The sequence below is a fragment of the Phaenicophaeus curvirostris genome, chromosome 19 (assembly GCF_032191515.1).
Source record: "Phaenicophaeus curvirostris isolate KB17595 chromosome 19, BPBGC_Pcur_1.0, whole genome shotgun sequence".
In the NCBI taxonomy this organism is placed as follows: Eukaryota; Metazoa; Chordata; class Aves; order Cuculiformes; family Cuculidae; genus Phaenicophaeus; species Phaenicophaeus curvirostris.
The window spans coordinates 4,924,362-4,947,995 of NC_091410.1; the positions used below are offsets into that span (position 1 = coordinate 4,924,362).

The window sequence follows — 23,634 nt, forward strand, 5'->3', positions numbered from 1 at the left end:
AAGTGCCCATTTAAATTCTGTGTATGCTGCTGGGCCAAAATGTATCCTTAACTACTTCACTAAAGTAAAACTAAACCACTGATTCAAGGACTCTCAGTAAGAACTCCTAAAAGCCCATTCTAAGCCACACAAAAATCTCTTTGCACAGAAATTATCTGGCACAATTACAGTGCTGAAAAGAACTCAAGAGATCCTATTATCCACGACATGCAGCAACCTTCTCTACTACCTGTGCCTGCAAATACTCCTCTGGAGGCCTTCAAGACCTATGACATCCTTTGGTTGCAGCTACCCAAATATCTTATGTGATGCACTGTCTGGTACAGATCTCATGATTGAACAGCTATTCAGAGCAGAAAACACAGGTTAATTCAAAACATTCATCCAAACCTCCTCCTTTTTGTAACCTTGAAACTACCCCCCTGTGCCTGCTCATGCCAGCCAACACAAAACTACTTTTGTTTTTACACAGAGCGCACTCAAAAGAGAGATCCTTTTAGAAACAGAGCAGGTATCTCATGGCATTAATGCAGCTTTACTGATGGCTAACATCAAACTCGACAAAGTAAGCACAGAGCCCTAACAGAGATTAGAATAGTTGGATCAGGATAAACAGATGTCCTATCTAATACCACACAGCAGGTCCCAGGAGCATCGGCTCGTGGGATGCCAGCGACACCAAGTCCATATGGGTGTTTCCACTTTACACACTCAGCCGTACCAGTTCCCACAGACACCAGGGGATGGAAGATATAGAGATGCGATGAAGCTGGCATGCAGTATGGACCCCCTCCTATTGCTCCTGTGTTAGCACATTGGTTATCAGCGTTAAATGATAAAGCCCAGCCAAGAAAAGGCAAACCCCATCTGGTCAACACAAGTGGCAGGGAGAGGAGGTAGGAACAGCTCTTACCTGTGTGTGACGTGGTCCACGAGATGCTGCTTGAATACCAAGCTCCACCTTTTAATCACATTCAGCAAGGACACCTTGAAAGGCCGAGCATCAACTTTCATCCAGCTCTGGAAGATGGTGATGGGCTCGATGCGATTTGCCTCCTCATAGATCTTCTCATAGGAGTCGATCTGCTCTTTGAATTGCTGCAGCGTGGGAGGGGTCTCAGGGATACCATCCTCTGCATGGGCCTCAATTTCTGCAGTGGTGAGGATGTGCCCATAGAGGAGGAACTGGCGGCAGAACTCCTTTCTGTCATCCCCATAGAGGTAGGAGTAGTGGTCGAAGGTGCTGCGGTATTCGCAGCAGGCTGTCATCACGGCCTGCACACGCCCCATCAGCTCATGGCGCATGTCGGCCAGATCAGCCATGTCCTCCATGTCAGCCTAGGCAGAGAAAGGAGAGGAAGGGATAGCACAGCGACGTGGGAGCAGCATGGTACCTCCTCACTGCCACACAGCACAAAGAAGCTCCACAGCCACAGACCTGGTAGTGAAGGAAGCCGCTGTGCTCAGCCAGCCTGGGCACCAGTGATGAGATCCGGTAGATGTCATTGAGAAGACTTTCCACCATGTCATAGAAGCCATCGTTTGTGCCAGGGTCCAAGGAAGGATGAAATATCAATTCTGGGATCACCAAATCCAGCTGCACCTCAAAAAGCGGAGCAAGCCCTGCTTTGGGATCTGATAAGGAAGAAAAGAGATGCCAGGACCTTTTTCAATTGAAGAAAAGTGACCCTGAGCCACTACTAACATCCCAGTCTAAGATATACACGTCCTATGGGGACACCAGCCAGATTTGGTTGCAGACACCCACTCGCTGAGTCCAGTGATATTGTGTCCGCACGCAACACAAAGGAGATGCTGGTAAACTAGCTGATGTTATAGTACCTACAATAGATACTGGAGAACAGATGAGACACAAGTGTTTTGAGGACCAGGAAAAATGCTGTGGAGGAAAGCCTTAAAGAGACCAGGCTCTTTAGCTAATCAAAAGGGAGTCTGAGAGCTGAACAATTACAGCACATAAGAACTTGCAGAGGAGAAAAACAACAGGAACCAAGAGGCTCTTTAATTTAGTGGAGAAAGGCATGAAAAAAAACCCAGCAGCTGGAAACTGAAGCCAGGCAAATGTGAAATTATGTGCATGTTTTTAACAAGACTATAAAGAACTGGTTGCAGTTCTCCAGCTCAGCGTGCCTTCACGTGCAGGAGGGAAGCGTTCCTGAAGACGTGCTTTAGCTGGACACAAGGTATTCTCACAGAGGGAGGGAACTTCTGCAGTAGCCTTAGGCAGGAGCTCTTAGTGACTCCTGAACCCATCTCATTTCTTCACTGGACTAATGCTCAGGGGCTGAGGTTTTTCTTTTATGCCTTTTATCAGCAGAAAGGGTTCTGAAGACTGTCCGCAAATAGAAGATTGTGTCACCTTAATGCTTGGGGCATGGGAGCATGGAGATGGCTGATGCCCAAGCACAAACCTGGGATGGCGCCTCAATTTTGTTTGTCCATTCATCCCTGCAAATGGAGCGCAGTCATCTCTGCCCTCCCCTGAGCAATGCTCCGCTCCAGCAGCTGGGGGATGGAGTCACCCACCCTGCCTGGAGGCTCCCCTTGCACTTACTGTAGATAGTGCAAGAGGCACAGCAGAAAGCCAGGGAGAGACAAACTCTTTGGCATGAGGGAGAGCACCAAACTAGCAGTCACCTGTGTTTTCCAGGAGGTACTTGAGCGAGCACTCAATGGCAGTGAAGAATCCATCCAGGACTATCTCATCCACATAATCCACGTAGACTTTCCAGGCATCAGATGCTGGGTCTGCAAGTAAGAGGCTCTGGTTTTCCTGGAGGAAAAAGAAGATGCCTTCAAGTACAGCAGGTCGGAGTCTGTCCCACCAAGAGAGCTGCCCACAGCTAAGAGCAGATGCCAGTGAGAGCATGGGTACCTGCCTCGTGGAGGGATGGAAAACCAGACAAACTGGTGTTGCTGGCACGGTTTGCTTTCCCTGTCAACGGCTGCTTCTCAAGTAAAGATTTTGGAGGGGGATTTTTCTCTGAGTCGGGTCTCAAAGCCTGATGCACGAGTCCCCTCTAGTGGCCACAACAGCCAGGACTGGGAGCCAGGCTCCTTCGCTAGGCTGCAGCTGAACTGGGGGCCCCGGGGTGCCCAGCCGGCAGCCCCATAGCACACAGCCACACCAGCTCTCTCATCAAAGCGATCGTTAATTAACACTGAGTAAGATTTTCAAATGAGTTCAGGTAATTATTCTTAAGGCAGAACAGCTCCGGACATTTTCACCACAGCATAGAGACACAAAAAGCTAACAAAAAAACCTCGGGGAAGGTCCCCCCTTACCTTCAGCAGCGAATGAATCCTCTGCCCAGACTCTCTGACAAGGCTGTAACGCCTTTCCAGACAGTTCTGACAGTCCTCTAGGCTTAGCAATGATTCCTTTTTACCATCCTTCCTCTCAAATATAGGCGACACCCACGATTGCACAATGGCTTGGATCTCCTCAACATTGTTTTTGGCTTTTTGTATCCTCTGCTCGAGGTCCTGAATATCACCCATCACCACAGAAATGTGATCCGAGACACCTGGTAAAAAATGAGATGATTGGCTACTTGTTTTCAGAGGCAATAGGCCAAGCTCTTGTGTACCCTTAATATTAATTTTTCTCCAAAGTCTCATGTTTCTCACCCACCACTAGAGCAAGCAAATTAGCACATCAATGAACAGAGCCGCTTCTAGCCCTCTCCCACTGCAAGAAGCCCAGTTACAGACAGCCACAGCCTCTGCTTTCTACCAGGAGCACCATGACAATGCCTGATGGTTCCCAATTCCCTCTACCTACCCTTTATCTCCCACTTTCTGCTACTGGAGAAAGCAGCACAGGAAGGATGAACATCACTAAAGCAGGGACCTCACACCCATAGCTCTAACATATGGGCTGTCCCAGCAAATGCTGCCTTTAGATGTAGGAAACTTGGGTTTCGTCCGCAGGAAAAATCCCTTTATTAGGGATTGTTATTAAAAACATCTTTATTGTGCAATGGAGAAACAGGTGTTCAGGTTGAGGACTTCTTCACATGTTCCCAAGGGAGAACACTTGTTCCTGTTCAAACCACACGGCTGCTGACAGAAATATATATTCAACCTGAGAGCAGTTTGCTTTCACCAAGAGAAAACAAATCGTCATCCTCCATTCTGCTTCGCAGTTAAAATTGATGAAGCAAGAACACTGGTTAAATCATCTCAAAGTCACGGTACACAAAACCCATCCCTAGCTGCAGCATTTCATCCTTCTGGAAAAGATAACAAGGTGGCCCTGTCTCTCACTGGGACAAGCCCATCCCAGCTCCAGATGGCTGAGCCAGGGGTTCTCACTACTTGCAAAGTTGGGTGAAAAAGCTCAGGGCACAGGCACGCAGCCACGCAACGGGTCACTTGGACTGGCACGGGGCAGGCCAGCACTGGCAGGGAGCAGATGCTTCAAGCCCAGCATTGCCAGCTCTTGCAAGCCCAAAACTTGTCATCACCTTGGCAGCGTTGCCTACAGGGCAGCCTCTCCTCCCTAAAAGCCCACACGGTACCTGAAGGGAGCAGGATCCTGTCCAAAACCCCAGTAGAACAAGGGAATGTGGCAATGAGCAGGGAAGCTGAGGGGTTCTGGCTTTCATCTCCCCAGTGCTAGCTCTGTTGGAAGCCACCTGCCCAGCTGGGAACTTGCAGTTGGGAGCCAGGTAGCAGAGGTTGAACATAGGTAGGTTCTGATAAGAGCCAAATGCGTGCACCTTTCCCCTCTAACACAGAACCAGCTCACCATCCATGTTCCAGTTCAGTGTTTCTTCTGCCTCTTGCAGCTTCAAGTCAATAACCCGCAGATTCCCCTGTATTAGGGGGTATTCGACCTCCAGGACCGTCTTCAGGACCTTGTTGTATCTGTTCACCATCAGCTCCAAGTTGGTCACCATCTGCTGGTACAATTCTTTGGAGGAATAGATTTCTGCTGCTTTCACTGGGATGGTTTCCATGTGGCTACCAGACAGGTACCTCACCTCCCTCAGCATCGAAACCAGCTGGAGAAACAAGGTAGAGAACTGAACAAGGGACAATCCTCCCCATTTACCTAGCAGATACTCTCCAATCAATTCTGAGTATCTTCAGGGATTCCTGCTGTGTTTTTCACAAAACAACACGCTCTGAAAAGGGCCTGGATACCCTTTAGTCCACAAAAATTCTATGCCTTTGATCTTCACCTCTGGTTTTCTTCCCAACCAAAGACGGACAGCTCTGTTAACTAACCAGCCAGAGTTTATGCAGCCTCTAAAAAGCCCTGATGATCTCTGGTCCTCTCTGCTATCCTCTGAGATTGGTACAGGAGCTGAAAATAGGCATGCTTAGCACATCACAGGCTCCAAATCCCATCACCAGGGTGAAGGACGAAAACATCCCCTGGGGCCATTTGGCTCATCTTAGCAAGGTGCTTCCAAGGAGATGGACAAATTCTTTGACTGGGGGCCAAGCTTGAATGAGCTCTAAAACCTAAACCCTAACTGCAGCATGTCCCAGGGAAGAGGGGAAGCTTTTGATGCCAACATTTCCCAGAACCCAGAGATTCAGCACCTCCCCAGCAAATGGCATTTTTACAGTTGACGAGACCCTGGCTCCCACCAGGCCCCAGAAGCTTTCAACCCATCTATACGCTCTCCTGGCTTGGACTTGTGCTTCTGCTTTGAGCAAGGTGGATAGTCAACCCTTCCTGTGCTGGACTTAGGCTTCAAGAGAGCTCTGGGGGACAGAGAAAAGATCTTACATCTGCTGTAATCCTCACAGTCCACAAGAAAGGAAATCCAACAGCTGCAATACTGGGGTAACAAAATAAAGCTTTCTTGGGGTTTTTATACCCTTTCCAGAAGCTCAGATTTCAGGTAACCATAACACAAACGCATCTCTGGAGATGACACTCCAACACTCCCCACACCAGTATCAAATCTCTTCTGGAGATGCTGATACCAGTTAAGCACCTAGCTACTCAGGAACTTTCTATTTAAAGCCAGTCGCAGAATTTGCTCTGCTTAAACTGCAAATCTGATATTTTACCAGGAGATAGAGCCCACGAAGAGGATGGTAAATTCATGTCACCCATCACAGATGGGGTTCCACGCACCTCAGCAGTACAGATCTAGTACCAATCCCATCAGACCTCCTGCGCACTGTGGGGCATCGCTTGGAGACATGCCCGAATGCAGCCAGGACAGATAACTGGCAGCAGATTTTACCTGGGGATCAAAATTGACTGCGATCAGTTTGGTTTCTGGATCTCGCTGGATGAGTGGTTGAGTAAGGCTGTACTGTGATTTTTCAGTGACTGACTGCGACCAGTCTCCATAGAGCTTTTCCTGATAACTGCAAGGAAAAAAAAACACCATGTAGGTACCAAGCCAGCAGACAGAGGCATATAAATAAAAGAAAGCCAAGTCCACTTCTTAGGACTTTAGAACAGGAACGAAGATTAAAAACCCATCCATGACATATCCATAAACAACGTAGCTTATCAGGCACTGGCAAAGGCTGCCCAAGGAGAAGATTGAGTCCCCGTCCCTGGAGGGATTTAAAAGATGGGCAAGCAAAGTGCTCAGGGATATAGTTTGGTAGTGAACAGGTATGGTTAGACCCGACCTCAAAGGTCTTTTCCAGCCAAATGATTCTATGATTCTATGAAAGAAAAAGATCCAAAAAACAGTGACAGCATCAAGCTAGGAGGACAAAGATCTCGCAAATATCATTCTAGCAGAGGATTCAGATTTGAAGACAACCAAAGTAACAGATAGACAGTTACTGTGCATTTACAAAGGGTCTAATCAGGATGGATGTGGATGGGTGCAGTTGCCCTCCCTTCTCTCAGTGCCACTGCAGAGAGACTATAAGCTTCAGGGAAATTCAGCTCTTTGAGCTCAGTGACACCTCCTAATATCTCGCATGTCATAGAGCCAACAGGAAAGCTGGGGAGGGGCTCTTAATCAGTGAGTGCAGGGTTAGGATGAGTGGGAATGGTTTTCAGTTGAAAGAGGGGAGATTGAGATGAGATATTAGGCTGAACTGTTTTCCTGTGAGCGTGCGGAGGCCCTGGCCCAGGCTGCTCAGAGAAGTGGTAGCTGCCCCATCCCTGGAGGTGTTCAAGGCCAGGTTGGATGAGGCTTTGAGCAACTGATCCAGTGGGAGGTGTCCCTGCCTATGCAGGGGGTTTGAAACTGGATGGGCTTTAAGGTTCCTTCCAACCCAAATCATTCTGTGATTCTATAACAGTCTGGATCACCCAAGCTACAAAGTCTCTTCTGATTCATGTTGCCACCCGAGCGTTTTGGGAATTGTCACCCAGAAAGCACCATCTCCGTTGAAGTCACCTGTGATGGACCTTCTGTTGGTCTGTTCCCTTCTGAAAGGCCACACCATAATTGTCCAGCCTTTGATTTGGTAAATCAGGAACATGGCTCTCTCCGGCTGCCTTGAGGTACCCAGCAGCCAGATGTCTCAGCTCCCTTCACTGCTGAGGAAGGGCAGGCTCCACAGACATCTCCTTCCTCAGAGGTGGCTCTTCCCAAGGGAAAGCCCAGAACATCAAATGCCAAGTTATTAAGCCAGGGGCAGTGAATCCACTTTCAGGCTGTGGAACACACACATTACAGCCACGGTAATTACACTCTGAATGGGCACAAATGGACTGAGACTACATCCATAACAAACCTGTTTCAACACTTCTGCACAGCTCACTTTCCTCCCATGCAAACTTTCCACTTCAAGATGTCACAGGAAGGCTGTGGTACATAGCAACAGGATTCCTCTCTCATCAGAAAATTCCCTCTGGCTTAGAAAGCGACATTCCCAGGCCCTGGGCTGGAATATGTGCTGGAAAGTGGCTTAGAAGAGAACAGTTTTTCTTCCACACAGTTACAGCCTTGCCTGAGTCACCACTCACCTGTCAAGCAGGTGGATCATTTCTTCATACTTCTTTATCACTCTTCGTCCTTGCATGGAGTCCAGGCAGCTGGTGGTACGACAGACAAGCTCAGCATTATTTTAGCTCTGTGAGGCTGTGGTTTGCATTTACCCTTCCCAAGGCAGCCCACAAGTTTGCAGGCACCTTCTAATCAATTTGAGACCTTGGATTTCACCCCCACCACATCACTGAAAATCATTTTGCTGTCCAAAGGCTGTCCAAGCCCCAGCAAACGTTTTCTCAGGTGCTGCATGACAACCTGCAAAACGGGAACCACATCCTGAGGGAAAAAGGGCTCAGTGCTGCTGGAAGAAGCTTCACACCTCATATCTGCACAAAGCACAGCAACCTCCACTTCCCAGCCAGCTCTCATCTCCTTCATTCATCAACCCAGGGCAGCTTCACTGGGCGGTAACACTTCTCCAAGCCCATCCACAATAACAAGCATTCCGATGACAAGTATTTCAGCTCTAGCTTCTTTCCCTGATCTTGGGAGATTTCTCCATTGTTTAATGCTGAACAAGCTGTCTTCTGCCCAGTCAAGTCCTCATCTGTTCATCAATCTGGAAACCCAGGTCCATCAATGCATCTTAGATGAGTCCAGTCTAGCACCTCCCTGCCCTCAGAAGATGCCAGAACCAGGGCTTGCAGCTGAGGCCTGGGCTGCTCCCAGTTTGGTCCTGGAGCACCTGCCAAGTGGGATTGCAGCGGGAAAGGTGCTGATACCTCTTTAAATTGCAAGCCAGGACTATGCCTGAAAGCTGAATAGCCCATCTACTATCCCACTGTGCCTCTTAACCACTTCAAAACAAATCCAACTAATGAGCTTCTGACAAAAATGATCACAGGGAAGCTGAAAAGCACCAGTGCCATCACTTCACACCTCTTTGACCAAGAATTATTCTAGCTATAACCACTGGATAATGTTCATCACAAAGAAAATCAGATTGATTAGAGAGAAGATATCAAGATGGTCATAAAGTGACCTAGCTAGAACAGACACGCACAGATGTGTGATGCGCCTGAGGTGATCGAATAGCACCTGGATTTGCACTCGCAGTTCCCGAGCCCAGCACAGCGCTCCAGCTACTGGTGGCAAGTTCTTGTGCACAGGGGCTGATCCTGAGGACACATCAAACCAGCATTAGACTGAACGCTGAACCTGTAATCCCAAAGACAGACCGACAGAAAATCATCTGTACAAAACTGCTCAATCCCAGCTTCCTTCCTTAAATCCCAGTACCTGCTACACTGATATAGATCAGTAGCCAGGACAAGTCTCCTAGTGCCTCTAGACCTTCAAAATAAGGACCTGAGATCAAAGGTGAAGCCCAGCATCTGTTAGAGGTGATACAGAGGCATCCTTTGCCTCGGATGCACTCCCTGCTCCCCAGTAACACTGACGTAGGGATTTCTGACCACAGTTCTGCCCATCTTATCAAATGTTCACAGATCAACGCCCCCCAAATTCACAGCAAATGATGGAATCGTCATCCATTAATTTCTCCATTCCCACTACTGTTAACCTGCACTGTTTCTAGCAGCACTGCCTCTTCCAGAGTCGCCTGGTTCCTGTACAGAATTTCTGAGGCAAGGAAATGGAAAGACACACTCAAATTCTCATAATCTGATAGAAGTCTCCCCTTTCTCTCCTGTGTCAATGTTCACAGGAACTAATAAACCTGGAAGGGCTGATTAAATCCTTGGTAACAAAGTCAGACTTGCACACTTTGCATTTACAGCATTACAAGCAGAATGCAATAAATTCATGTTGCAGAGCACATGAGTGGGTTTGGAAGCATCATGGGGTGTTCAAGGCAGCACATAAGCATGGAAAGAAACCATTTGTTACAGCCTTGCCTGGGGAAAAGCTCAGCATGGGTCATGATTCTGAGGCACAAATCACGCATACAGATTTAAAGAAGGATATTCCACCCCCAACAGAATATTTGCTTTAATACTAAGAACAGAGCTTTCCCAGGCATCTCCCTTTCCACTAGGAACTACAGAGGCTCAAAACATTTGCAGTTTGGGAAGTTTTAGGTTCCTTATAAAAAGCAAATAATTTCTCCCCCCCTCAAATTAATCTAAATCCAATTTCCTGTAAAATCAATTTTCCTCAGCACATGCCACCCACCGAGCTCCAGCTCTGCCTGAATGTGCCTGGAATAGATCAGCTTAGCCTGGTCCAAGGCACTGCTGAACATGCTGATGAGGACAGAGTATTTGCCAGCAGCATCTGCAGCGATTATCGGTCTCTCCAAAAGGTTCCCGAACATGCACAGCAACTGCAGGGGCAAAGAAGCAGGGAAAGAAAGGGGAAAATATTCAGAAGCCTGACTTCTGCAGAGATCTCCAGTGGGATCTTCCTCCCTACATCCCAGCCGTCTGCACTGATGGGCACTTTAGAAATGAGAAATCTCTTTTTTCACCCTGCTTTTCCAAGTAGCCTCTCCCTTCATTACAGAGATGCTCAGTTTTTCTTTGTGGGTGAATCATATTCCAACTGATGTTCTTCAAATGCTTCAAAATCTGCTATTTTTTCCAAAAACCTTAGAAAGGTAAGTACTACTGCTTTTTACAGGCTTTCCTACAAATGCTTATCTTGAACTTTTTCAGAAAATATCATACACTATTTCTGCAAGAGAGATTAATTGGTAAACAAAACAGCTCTGTTGCTAGAAAACCTCAGTTTCCAAAACTGAAATACATCCGTGTATTAACAGATTCATATTCATAGAATCATTTAGGTTGGACAAGACCTTTAAGATCATCGAACTCAACCCTTAACCCAGTACTGTTTTTTGATTGACAGGAAATCTTAGAAAAATAATGATCCAGCAATATGTGCTGGCAGCTTAGAAAGCCAACTGTACTCTGGGCTGCCTCAGAAGAAGCGTGGCCAGCAGGGTGAGGTGATTCTACCCTTCTACTCCACTCTCATGAGAGACCCCACCTGGAGCCCTGTGTCCAGTTCTGGAATCCCCAACATAAGAGGGATATGGAACTGTGGGAATGGGTCCAGAGGAGGCTACAGAGATGATCTGAGGACTGGAGCACCTCTGTGATAAGGATGGGTAGAGAGAGTTGGGGTTCTTCAGCCTGGAGAAGAGAAGACTCTGGGGAGACCTTAGAGCAGCTTCCAGAACTGAAAGGGGCTCCAGGAAAGCTGGGGAGGGGCTTTTTACAAGGGCCTGGAGCGATAGCATGAGGGGGAATGGCTTTAAATTGGAAGGGGGAAGATTTAGACTGGACATTGGGAAGAAACTCTTCACAAAGAGGGTGATGAGGCTGTTACTGGCCCAAATTGCCCAGGGAAGTGGTGGCTGCCCCATCCCTAGAGGTTCAAGGCCAGGTTGGATGGTGCTGAACTACTCCCAAACTTTCAGTAAACCGACTGCTGCCAGCTCTGTGGGTTGACAGTTCGCAAGGGACCCAGACGCCTGAGCATCGCAAACCAAGACCAAACCAAAATCTACAAGTCTCGTTGTCCCAATGTCCAATCCTATCAGCAAACACCAGCTTTGGGTGCCTGTAAGGCCTGCCCTGTGCTCATTCTCACTGAAGAAAACTGTAGGCATCCCTATTTCCATACTGAAGGACATGGCAGACAAACCTTGAAGGCGGGCTCCAAGTCCGAGGCATCATCGAAAGCCTGCACGAAAACTGTGCCCAGCCGGCGGTCGATGTCTTCTACTTTCTGCTGGAAATTGAAAGCGTCTTGCTCAAACTCCTGTGGGAAAGCAAAACACAGAGCTGTGAGGCTGCGAGATGGCACTGAGAAGGTATTTACAACCTCATGATCCAGAGGTCTTTTCTTTTTCAACATTAATCAAACCATTCTTCCGGCCAACCTTCAGTCACTGCAGCACAGCAAAGCCTCATAGGGTGCAAGGACATTTCTGTACTGTCCCATGGCTGAGATCATGGCCCTCCAGGACGGATCCTTTGGTCCCAAGGGCCAACAAGCACCAACTTTAGCCTAGAGGCATGACGGGCTATTTCTGCACCCGCTGCCTCACCACTAGGCCTAAAGACTGCATTAGCATTCAGAAAACTCACAGAGGCACCTGCTGAGTTCCAAGTCCAATCTACTTTCAGGCCCAAATAAGCCTGTGGATTTGATCATGATTTGGCTGTAAGTGGGGCAACAGTAAAGGCAGTTTCAAATCACTGGCACTGGTTGCCCAGAGAGGTTGTGGAGTCTCCTCCCTTGGATATTTAACATGACTGGTCACAGTCTTGCTCTAGCTGAGCCTGCTTTGAGCAGGGGAGGTGGACTATGTGATCTCCAGAGGTTCTTCCAATCTCAAAAGTTCTGTTTCTGCCATTTCCATTGTCTCCTGGCAGAGCTTTTCTTGTTCCAATTGTAACAAATCATCTGAGGCTCAAGAGTAAAATCTAGGTTTGTTTTCCTACAGGTAAAAGAGCTCAAATCAAAGCTTGAACTTGACAAAGTGGGAGGCTTTTGTCCTTCTGTCCTAGCTTGGACAAAGCCGCTAAAAATTACAGTATATGTTTCTTTTCTGAAAGGAAACAGCTTTGTCTATTATTGCTGCCAAGCTCCAGCAGAAGCAGACACCATATTTTAGCTAAGGAAGATGCTCTAGAGAGTAACAGAGGGTGCAAATCTCAAGCATTGAAAGAACAAGCATGACTCCAACTAACATAAAAGGCCATGGGGTCACTGAAACCAAGCCAGCTCCTGCAGAGCTATTGTCACCGCTCTTCCTGTACTCTCTTCTCTCCTGAACGAGAGGTGACACAGAGGAAGCAACTTTCAAGCTAGATCCTCTCAGGCAGCACTGGGGACGTGCCACCCACTACAGAGATGTACCAGTAACCATAGGAAGCGAAAGGTTACCTTCCACATGAAGGTTTGCCACGAACAGCTGCCCGCAAACAGCGCGAGACTAGAGCTCCTCACCATGGGGCTTCCCTATGGCCACTCCAGTTTTAGCACTCCCTCCTCTAGACATGTGGACAGATCTAACCACATCCTGCTCACCAGACACAGCAAACTGACCCCAGGGCAAATGAGACAAGCAGCAGAAGAAATTAAAGATCCTCTGAGATCAGACACAATCTCGGAGCACGGGTCCCTTCAGAAATGCCATTCCCACCCCTCCTCCATAGTTCACTCGGGCTTCTTAGGGTCGAAGCCAAGAGAAGGATCTTCTGAAGAGACAGTAAGGAGGCCCATGACAGTTTTGCTTTGCCCTGCTTGTATGACATGCTGGTGTGAGCATCTGATCCAGTTGACCACTGACCATGACCCAGAGGGATAGGAATACTCCTTTAATTAAAGCATTACTGATAATAAAATACGGAATCTTTGAATTCTGAGAGCACCAGATGCCATGCATTCATCTAGACAAGAACAGACACCCCCAGATATCACCCTTATCAGGCAAGCTAAACACCAAAAGCAGGAAGGCAAAGAGATGTGGATGCAGGTGCAGCTCACACATCAGCAGGCACTACATACAGGAGAAGCTTGTTTAAAAGGAATGGAAATCAAGGTCTTCCAGCTGCGATGGTCTAAGGTTCCAAGCTAAACATAGCCCTGCAAGAACTCTGAAATTTCTGCCAGAAAGGCCAACAGCTCCCTCTTCCCTGCAGTGACTTATCAGGTCATAACAGAAGGAAGAAGGAGCTGTGAAGAAGTCAGCAGGACTGCACGTAAGTCAGGGCTCCATCGCAGATGAAGCTGCTACTCTGCAAAAAAGCACACGTTGCTGATGTTCCCACAACCTGGTTCCACCTACCATGTTGTTCAGGTCAAGACAGTCATAGGTTCGCTCTGCAAACACTTTGTACGTCTCCTGGAATTCCTCATACATGTTCAGCACCTGCTGGCCCAGGCTCTTCCCTTTAATCCCGCTGAACTCGATCTTTTCCAGCTTCATCAGGTCTAAGGCAGTTACCAGGAGATCCTTCAAAGCCAATGGAAACATTCACAGTTCAAGATGTTGACAAAAGAGGACAACAGTTGTCACAACACAGAGCTGCACTTGCTGCTGTGCCTAAGGATCTCTCCAAGCACGCTGTTGATTCTATGATTCTATAGGCAAGAAGCCAAATTTTAGAGGTATCAACCAAGAAACCTCTGATGTTTACAGGTACATGAACTGTCCAGAGCTCCTGCTCAGTCAAACCTCCATGCGTCCAGGTGAGTGTTAATAGACCCTACCCAGTCGGTCTTCTCTGCTGAGATGGGTGCATGGGTCCTTCCTTTCGCATTCCCTGCCTCCTGGCAGTGCCTGACCCGTTGATGCCACCTCTCAGGAAAAGGCTTCATTCAACCAGCTATGGCAGCAGCGCTGGGCAGCCCAGCACCACCCCACCCCATCTCTTTGTTTTGGTAGGACTAAGTTAGGTAGGTCCTAGTCTTTCTGTAACAGGGGACCTAACAGCAGAGAGCGGCCCCATACCCTGGCATCAGGTGAAGCTACAGAAAGTGAAGATGCCAGCAAGTGAGTTCATGACTGCAGAGCTCTCCTGATGGGCTGCAATAGTTTAAGACCAGAGTCTCACCTCCACCATTTCCAGTCTCTTCAGGAAGCTGTCCAGCCTTGCAAACACTATCCCAGCATGGAAGTCCCACTCCTTCACTTCTTGGTATGGTTCATAATATGTGTGCAGTTTTTCCCTTCTCTCCTCAAACGCCTCTTTGAACTCCTTGAGGATGCTGAGCACCATTTGCAGCTTGCCCAGGCTTTCTTTCATCTCCCCTTTCAGAAGGTCTTCTGGAGACAGATACACTCGAGCCTGGAACAGCAAAATCACACCCGAGAGGTCACTTCTGCAATCACAGAAAGCTGTGACTTCTTGCACCAAATATGTTTGAACCTCCCTCTCAAGTTAAGAATCACTCTGTCAGGGAAAGATAGGAGGAAGGAGAAGAGAGAGAACTTCCATAAAACAACTTCCCTTGGCAAACACAGGCATTAGGGCCACGCACCTGCTGAATGAGAAGGTTGCAAATTTCCTGGAGCAGCACTACTATCCGCATGGGCACGTTGTAGTGCTTGGAGCTGACCCAGATCAAACACACCACGTGGAGCAGAGGGACCAGGAAAGGCTTCACTTCACTGAACTCAACTGTCTCTATGTTCTCCAAGTGGCACCTGAGGGGCATCAGGTGCAGGTGAATGTCCTGTGCTTCAGTCAAAGCTGTGGCAAGAGATGATGGAAGTGGGAAGAGATAAGTGCTGAGATCTATCATGCTATGGCACACGTTTGGTTACAAGCTGGATGCTGGCCTCACCACACCAGATGGAAAGGTACCTGGGAAAATAAACAATCCTGACAAGAAAAAGCACGCTCAGCTACCACATGCTGAAGATTGCTCACCCTTGACCACTGTCAGCAGCAACCAGAACAGGAAACAAACTGACATGAGGGCAAGGGACAGGGAGCTGGGACAGGGCTTTGTGCAGGGGCTGAGTCCATAGCTGCTAAACAAGTCGTGGGGAATGTGCCCATCGGCACCCAACATACAGTGCTGCCATCACCGTGAGCAGCTAGAGGCCTTGCTATATCACATTATGGGCTGTATAGCATCACTGGTCTTGGCCTGAGCTAATTTTCGCTCATGTTTGGCTATAGCAGCCCCTTGCCCAGTGGCCAGATGGCCACAATCCCACTCGTGCTGGCTGTAACAGCAAGCTACCTGATGTCCGAGTAGCGAAAAGCTTTAGCATTGCTTTGTACAGCTGTGAGGTTTTACCCTGAAGAACTACCCCAGCGTGCAAGCATTAATAAATCCACGTGATCATTGTGCAATTAACAATAAGAGAAGTGATGGAAATATTTGAATGGATATGAAAAATAACCCCAAAGGAAGAAGAAACTCCCACTATTGACATCATCCTCCCAGGACATCCACCAGCCACATCATCCCAGCAGCAGGGAGGGCACAGCACCTGGGAAAAGGGACAGAGACTTCAAAGCAGGTGCCCACAAATCTGAACTGCGTTGCAATAGAAATCAACAATTATCATCCAAATTATCCAATTAGGGTAAGTATTTAAGTGGATTAAACCCAAATATTTGTTGCATTTTGATTATACCCCGAAAGCATTAATTAGCCTGACAACGAACTCCTGGCTCCTTACGGAGGGGGTGTTTCTCTAGCCCACAGAAATTGCAGGGTAAAACGTGACACATCCCTAATAGATCAAATGTTTCCACATGAAGGGGTGCAGAGAAGCTTTATCTACCAGCATGTACATAGCTAGCAAATCCTGAATGGTTTTGCCTTGCAGCTGGGTTGAAGATGGATGTGGAGGGTCAGCTGTGTCCATCTACAGAGGATAGAGAAGCAGGACTACGTTGTTTTCCAGTATGAGTGGAGTTTGCAGCATTTCCTTTTGCTGGAGTGAACTCCCCTAAGCTAAGTTCACCAAAAAAAAGATGCTTGATTCAAGAGAGCCACATTTTTAATGCAAAACTTTGCTTCATCTACAGGCAAAAAATGAACCTTCTTTGTAAGTTTTCTGATGAATGAAATATAAAAAAAAAAAAAAAGTCTTCAATTCCCTACACTGTGAAATAAAGTCTTGACATTTTCTGCTCAAAGCTCTCATCTTACTGCGTTGTGCCAGATTGGCAAAACAGGGAGAGGAGAGGGCAGAGCTGCTGGTGCACCCCTACACCTGCAGGGCAGCCACCCCACCCGCATCCTCACGGCAATCTCTCCCTGGCAAAACCTCACAGCCCTGGGATAGTGTTACCAGACAGAGATGTGGGATGGGAGGCTATGCTCCCCACACATCAGGCTCACCTCCCACGCTGCAGCCCCTCCCCAGGTAACAGACCCCTCCACCTCACTGCTGCCATACAGAGCTCTGCCTCTGCCCAGCTCTGCCTAGATTCTACGTGTGACCTTCAGGAAGGGTCTCGCTCAACAGACCAGCAACCAGGCTTGTCCCTGCCTGGAAACAAAAGCATCGGATCACACACAAGCAGCCCAGTTTAACTCCACGAACCAGAGGTGTCCAGAAACAAGGCTGCAGTCCCCATCATCACGGCGAACTCTGAAGGACCAGTGCCATTACAGCCACATTGGGCTTGAACCCAGTAACACCAGGCTATGAGCAAAGGCCAGAAGTCAACACTACGGTGGAGTTGCCCCAGCATCTCACCTGCCTCAACATCCATAAGGAGAGCTTCGAAGGCTGGGACGTAGCAGCTCTTGACTCTCTCCAGCATCTCCATCATGTTCCTGATCTTCCTCGTTCTCAGCTGATTGTAAATGGACTCCAGGTCATCACACCTACAGCAACCAAGACACGTTACAAGCCTATGCTAGGGCATGGAGGAGGTATGGACAATCCCTAGAGGACAGACAGATGGTGCTGGAGTTCAGCGTGACAGCAGCTCTGCTACTGGCAGGACACTGCTGAAAGAACCTTTGGTGTTTCTGCAGGCATTAGGGACAGCTCTCCAGTGGGCAGGGCTTTGCCCTGAGTTAGCCCAAACCAACACAGCACAAAGGTTTTCAAAGGGCAGGAGGAAATTCCACTCCCTGGCTCTTGAGCATCTCAGCACCATGTGGCATCAAGAGATGAACAGGAGCCAGCTGAGGTGCCCTGTTTTCAGAAGGCCCTATGGAAAAGGTGTCCATCAGCTCTCACTCCTGTAGCTGGTTCTTAGGGAACAGTGATGGAAAGAGTGTTTTCAAAATTATTCCCTTGAGATGTAGCATCTGTGCTGGGGCCAAGTTAAAGCATAGTCAGGTACCCAGTGACCTCCTAAACACTGTGTAGGTCATGATTATTTTATACGCAAGAACAATTTTCCATAGCTCAATCTTTACAAGATCCTGGGTCAGCCTGTTCTTCTCAACTTGTAGAAGCAGCAGCTCTGTCACCAGCACTGTCTCTCCACCCAAAACCAGCATCGGTGACCACCACACCATGCCCAGGCTACTCAGGGTACCTGTTCTTCCAGAACTCCAGTTCCACCTTCGGGTTAGGATTGCTGCCTTGCAGTAGAGGCTCGGAAGACTTTTTCTTCAGTGCTTTCTGGATCTGGTAGCTCCAATCTATGATGGCCGACTCAGTGGCATGGATAAGAGATTTATCTATCGGCTCCAGGCTGCAGGAGACAGACCACACGGTCTACCTTGCATTCCACTAGTTGATGTGCATTGCTCGGTCAGATCTACTTCAAACGGCCCCACAAGCAGCTGGATTTTACACCTCACCTTCATGTTTTAAAATCACAAAACAATCAAAATCCCTAAAATCCCTAAAATTGTTTAAATACAGGAATTACACCTTGGAGAAAATGGATGAAGCTCTGCAGCAGTGCAGGCAACAGTCACAGCCAGTCACCATCACATGCATTCAGGCTGAGGGTCTGACCTGGAAAGGTACACCTCCAGCAAGGTTCTCTCTTCCCTTATTGCCTTCCCTGAATCTATTTTATTTCCCACAGTCATTAATTCATTTAATCCGGTGAGAAGCTAAACAAAGTGGGCTGGCATGTTGACGCCAACACCCCAGTGCCTTGGAAGATGTAACTTCTTACACAATCCCACCCACACCACATCCTCTCTGAGAGATGCAAGCACACAGCCCAGACACGATGGTGACAATCTGCACACGCATCTGCCCCTATGGACCTTCCAGATTCAGTTATTTTGGACTGTGCTCACAACACTACAACAGCCTAAATCCTTCCACCCTCAGCTTCAGGCATCATCCTGGCTTCTTGGAAGAACCAGGGTGGAAGTTTCCCCCAGCTGCAATGTGAGAACCCTGCAAGATATATCAGTTAGCAAAGGGCATGGACTTATCAGCTGCTGGACATCTTGCAGGATAAAGACCGGCTGCACATGGAGCTCAGCCTCCTGTGACCACCCAGAGATCCAGACAAGAGGATCAAGTCAGTCTGCAAATGACATCAAGTTGTGTGGAAGTGTTGATCTGCTTGACAGAAGAAAGGCTCTGCAGAGGGAGCTAGACAGGCTGGATCAATGGGCCAAGGCAAACTGTATGGGGTTCTAAAGGCTCAGTGCCTTCAGCTGGGTCATAAAAAAAAGCAAAATACACCCATCTGGGCAGTCTGGATGAGCAGCAGATGACTGCAAGCAAGAAGAGTCTCTGTGATAGGGGAGGAGGATCCACAGAAGACACAGCATGTGCATGAACAGGAGAAAACCCAGTGGAGAGCAAGGGGTGATACTCACGATTTCTTGTTTTCCAGATCAATGTCCTCAATTCCCTCCAAACCAGCTGGAAGAGGCAGCAAGGTTTTGCCTTTTACTTGTCCAACAACCTTGAAAACTGTACTTTTTAGTTTGTGGACATGTTGTATAATATCTTGGGACACCACTTGTGGCCAGCCCTGATGGTTCTTCTTGTTTGTCAGGATAGGCACAATCACCTATGGCAGGAGTCATGAAAGAGCAAAGGAGAAAAAAATGCTACAGGAGATGGGCAGGTCACCAGGCTCCAAAGTCCTTGCTTGGCCAAGCCTGGAGACCCATATTCATTGCTGCTGTGTGAAAAGAGGGCATATGACAATAAACGGGCCTCTCTACCGGCCCACTTTGTGTACTAGTGCATCCTCTCTGTCAAATTCAAGTGGCTGAGAAGGGTGGAAGCCAAGAAACTGAGCAGCCACATCCTCTGGCTTTCCCAGCCTCTATACCTGCAACTAGAGACAGCTCCACAGGCTCCTGATCCCTTGCCCTCACAACACCTCCTGCTGCTTGCTCCCCTTTCCAGCGTCAGTGGGCAGGGGAGGTGCATTCCCTTGAGCCATAGCAAGAGTTTGAGTGTGAGGAGCATACAAGGTCACCCCTGCCACAATCGCAGCTCAGCTGCGCTTCCTCCTGGATAAAGAGACAGTTTTGGTGTCTCTGTTCCTGATGTCCCAAATAACTCATGGAGAGTTTGACACATGCTGTTCATTTCACAGGACAAATTCTTCTAAGCCTGACCTAGAAACCCCAGAGAAGAGATTCTGCAAGATGTGTTCGCTTTCTGCAGAGCAACGCCATGTCCCCAGCCTTAGGAAATTCGAGACCCTTTTCACCTCCATGTAGACGTACCCTGATCTCCTGACCGCTCTGTTTTCCTTGAAGTCATGTTTGAGAGAGACATGGGACCAAAGAAAGGCACGATCCACTCCCTACTCAAATACCACCTTGGTCTGCAAGGCTGGAGGGAGAGGACAGCCTGCAAACAGGCAGTTGAAAAGCACAAATCCAACTGCTGAAGGCAGCCAGAAAACAGGATCTAACGGGATCTGCTGAAGTGTTCCTACCCCAAAAATCTGTCTGCAGCAGATGGTGTTTACAATGCCTATCATATGCTGCCTGCCACCACTTACAAACAAGGACAGAACGGCTGTTTGTGCAGACTTACCAAGACCACGGGGCCCATCAAACATCTCAAAATAAAAGCTGCCTGTGTCCATAACTCAGCCTAGCAACCTGTTCTTGGAAATCCAGTCTATGGGTCATCATCTTAGCATACCAACAGCATCATGAGAGCTTCTCGAAGCAAGCAGCTCCTCTTCTTTCCTATTACAGCCTCACTGCAGAGACTTCTCCAGGTCACAGGCCTTTAGAAACCAGTTGAGACAATGCTGTCTGGTTCAGGCTACTGAGAGAGTGCACTTGAACCTCTTGAAGACCCCTTTGGGAAAACATCAGCCTACATGAAGCAATGGGACACTGAGCTACAGGCTCTTTCTAAACATCAGTAAGTACTCTTTCACTGTGAGGATGACCAAGCACTAATACAGGTTGCTCAAGGAGGCTTTGGAGGCTCCATCCTGGGAGATACTCAAAAGCTGCCGGTACACAGTCCTGTGCAAGCAGTTGACCTCAAGGTGTCCTTTCCAGCACTTAGCGCTGGGTGATTCTATTATATGGATCAGTCACATAAGGACTGATGTGTCTGAAGACTGACTGTCTAAAACCCTTAGACAGGCCCAGAGTTGATATGGATCAGGATTTCATAGAATCCTAGTATCATGGAATGGTGTGGATTGAAAGTGATCATTCAGATCCACGCTCCTGCCACGGGCAGGAACACCTCTCACTGGATCAGGTTGCTCAAAGCCTCATTCAGCCTGGCCTTGAACACCTCCAGGGATGGGGCAGCCACCACTGCTCTGGGCAAGGAAGGTGGTCTAAATGAATTTTTGGAAGTTTAAATGAATCCTAAAGATCATGGTGGGCCAGGAGGTGGTGAAGGCCAGGGATAAGGGTACAAGCAGAAACATGAGGGAGGCCAAGGAGCCTGTTTGCCAGGATGGAAATCTGTGTGAAAGGCACAGAATCATGGAATGGTTTGGGTCTGAAGGGACCTCAAAGCCCATCCGGTTCCATCCCCTGCCAGGGGCAGGGGCACCTCCCACTGGATCAGGGGCTCCAAGCCCCATCCAACCTGGCCTTGAACCCCTCCAGGGATGGGGCAGCCACCCCTGCTCTGGGCAGCCTGGGCCAGGGCCTCCCCACCCTCACAGGAGAACATTTCTTTCCAAGATCTCACCTCAGTGTCTCCTCTTGAAGCTGAAAACAGTTCCCCTCACCCTGTCCCTGCCCTCCCTGATCCAGAGCGCCCCCCGCCCCCCAGCTTTCCTGGAGCCCCTTTCAGCACTAGAAGCTGCTCTAAGCCCTCCCCTCAGCCCCCTCTTCTCCAGGCTGAACAGCCCCGACTCCCAGCCTGCCCTCGGCCGGGAGGCGCCCCGGCTCCCGGCTCCAGCAGCTCCGTGTCCCCGGGCTCTGCCCTCACCTCCTCCACCAGGGCTGCGAAGTGCGGCAGGACCCCTGCGGGCGGGTCCCCGCGGGGCGGGAAGAGGCTGAAGGCGGCTCTGGGCCGGGCGGCCGGCGGGGCTGCCCCCGGCTCCAGCTCCGGCTCCGGCCCCCCGGCCGCTCCCCGCCGGCCCAGCAGTGCCCCCGGGGTCACCGCGGGGCCCGGAGCCGCCGCCGGAGCCGCCTCCTCCTCCTCGTCCATCGGCCGTGTTTGCGGGAGGAGCCGCCGTCGCCTTGGGGACCCGAGGAGCCGCCCCGAAGCGCCACGGAGCCGCCCCGCAGGGAAACGGCTTCGAGTGGTGGAATCGTTTGGGTGGGAAAGACCCACCGGATCATCGAGTCCAACCATTCCCATCAATCACTAGTGGCCTCAAGCTGCAGCAGGGGAGGCTCAGGCTTGACATCAGGAAAAAATATTTCACAGAAAGGGTCATTGGTCCCTGGCAGAGGCTGCCCAGGGAGGGGTTTAAGGGATGGGTGGACGAGGTGCTGAGGGACATGGTTTAGTGTTTGATGGGAATGGTTGGACTCGATGATCCAGTGTGTCTCTTCCAACCTCATGATTCTATGACTAACCATGCCCCTCAGCACCTCACCTGCCCGTCCCTTAAAGATCGAGGCCAAGTGTACCTACCCACTACCAAACCACGTCCCCAAACACCTCCTCTACCTGCCTTTGAAATCCCTCCAGGGATGGAGGTTCAGCCTCTGAGCAGCCTCCACCAGCGCCTGGTAACACTTGGCATAAAGTAATTTTTCCTAATCGTAGAATAGTTTGGGTTGGAAGGGACCTTAATGATCATCTAGTTCAAACCCCCCTTTGAATTATTGAGCTATGAATGCAACTAGGGAAACTGTTCAGATCTTTCCTGTGGGAAACCTCGGCTGGTCACGGGAGTCAGGGTGTGTGAACTTAAACATTGGCCTTGAATAGATGCCCGTGTATCCTTGGAGAAGCTGGAAGGCACCAAGAAGAGCTGAGTAAACAAGATTAGGAAGCTGCCAGGCTGCAGGTGGAATCACCCAGTTATGAAGTTACAACTGAGAAGGAGTCATCCAATTATGAACTGTCAGTCTTTAGCTAAACCAATCATGCATGGACACACAGCTCAGGAAGGGGTACAAAAAGTCCTGTAAAATCAATAAAGATGGCCTTTTGCCCACAACTTCTACGTGTTGTGGATTGCCCTGACTGCGACATCTTCCCTTTTCACAGAATCACTAGGTTACAAAAGCCCTCCAGGTTTGATTCCAACTATTCATATCAACTACTAAACCATGCCCCTCAGCACCTCATCCACCCTTCTTTTAAATACTTCCAGGAAAGGTGACTCAACCACCTCCCTGGGCAGCCCCTTCCAGTGCCCGGTGATCCTTTCCATGAAATATTTTTTCCTGATGTCCAGCCTGAACCTCCCCTGGTGGAGCTTGAGGCCATTCCCTCTCGTCCTGTCCCCTGTCACTTGGGAGAAGAGCCCAGCTCCCTCCTCTCCACAACCTCCTTTCAGGTAGTTCTAGAGAGCAATAAGGTCTCCCCTCAGCCTCCTCTTCTCCAGCCTAAACACCCCCAGCTCTCTCAGCCACTCCTCAGACTTGTTCTCCAGGCCCTTCACCAGCTTTGTTGCTCTTCTCTGCACACACTCCAGAGCCTCAACCTCCTTCTTGTAGCGAGGGGCCAAGAACTGAACACTGAACAGCCAGGGAAATATCCAGTCTGAACCTCCCCTGGCACAACATGAGGCCACTACCTCTGGTGCTATTGCCTATAACTTCAGAGAAGAGACTGGCATCCACTTACCTTGCCCAGAAGCCGTTCCTCCTGGGGAAGCTCAGGAGCAAAGACCCAGCTCAGTCTTCCACAGCAGGTCCCTTTCACCACCCCGATCATGTTGCTCATCAACCA

General features: G+C 49.1%; 1 protein-coding gene across 2 annotated transcripts in view; it reads right to left on the reverse strand.

Moving 5' to 3' along the window:
- DNAH9 (dynein axonemal heavy chain 9) overlaps positions 1 to 19,270 on the reverse strand; it is a 177,235-nt gene extending 157,965 nt beyond the window's left edge. The window contains exons 1-16 of one of the 2 annotated variants that reach the window (XM_069872298.1): positions 19,152 to 19,270; positions 17,897 to 18,055; positions 17,101 to 17,231; positions 14,916 to 15,127; positions 14,489 to 14,722; positions 13,720 to 13,887; positions 11,568 to 11,684; positions 10,089 to 10,239; positions 8,959 to 9,073; positions 7,931 to 7,999; positions 6,234 to 6,360; positions 4,775 to 5,030; positions 3,307 to 3,548; positions 2,659 to 2,794; positions 1,439 to 1,635; positions 914 to 1,338 (exon numbers count right to left, since the gene is read on the reverse strand). In XM_069872298.1, the coding sequence (XP_069728399.1) occupies positions 914 to 1,338; positions 1,439 to 1,635; positions 2,659 to 2,794; positions 3,307 to 3,548; positions 4,775 to 5,030; positions 6,234 to 6,360; positions 7,931 to 7,999; positions 8,959 to 9,073; positions 10,089 to 10,239; positions 11,568 to 11,684; positions 13,720 to 13,887; positions 14,489 to 14,722; positions 14,916 to 15,127; positions 17,101 to 17,176 (2,525 nt within the window). In that variant the 5' untranslated portion in view covers positions 17,177 to 17,231; positions 17,897 to 18,055; positions 19,152 to 19,270. Of the gene's footprint in view, positions 1 to 913; positions 1,339 to 1,438; positions 1,636 to 1,724; positions 1,779 to 2,658; positions 2,795 to 3,306; positions 3,549 to 4,774; positions 5,031 to 6,233; positions 6,361 to 7,930; positions 8,000 to 8,958; positions 9,074 to 10,088; positions 10,240 to 11,567; positions 11,685 to 13,719; positions 13,888 to 14,488; positions 14,723 to 14,915; positions 15,128 to 17,100; positions 17,232 to 17,896; positions 18,056 to 19,151 lie in introns of those variants that run through there. The other variant, XM_069872299.1, reaches the window with a different exon arrangement.
- Between the last annotated feature and the right edge of the window lie 4,364 nt (positions 19,271 to 23,634).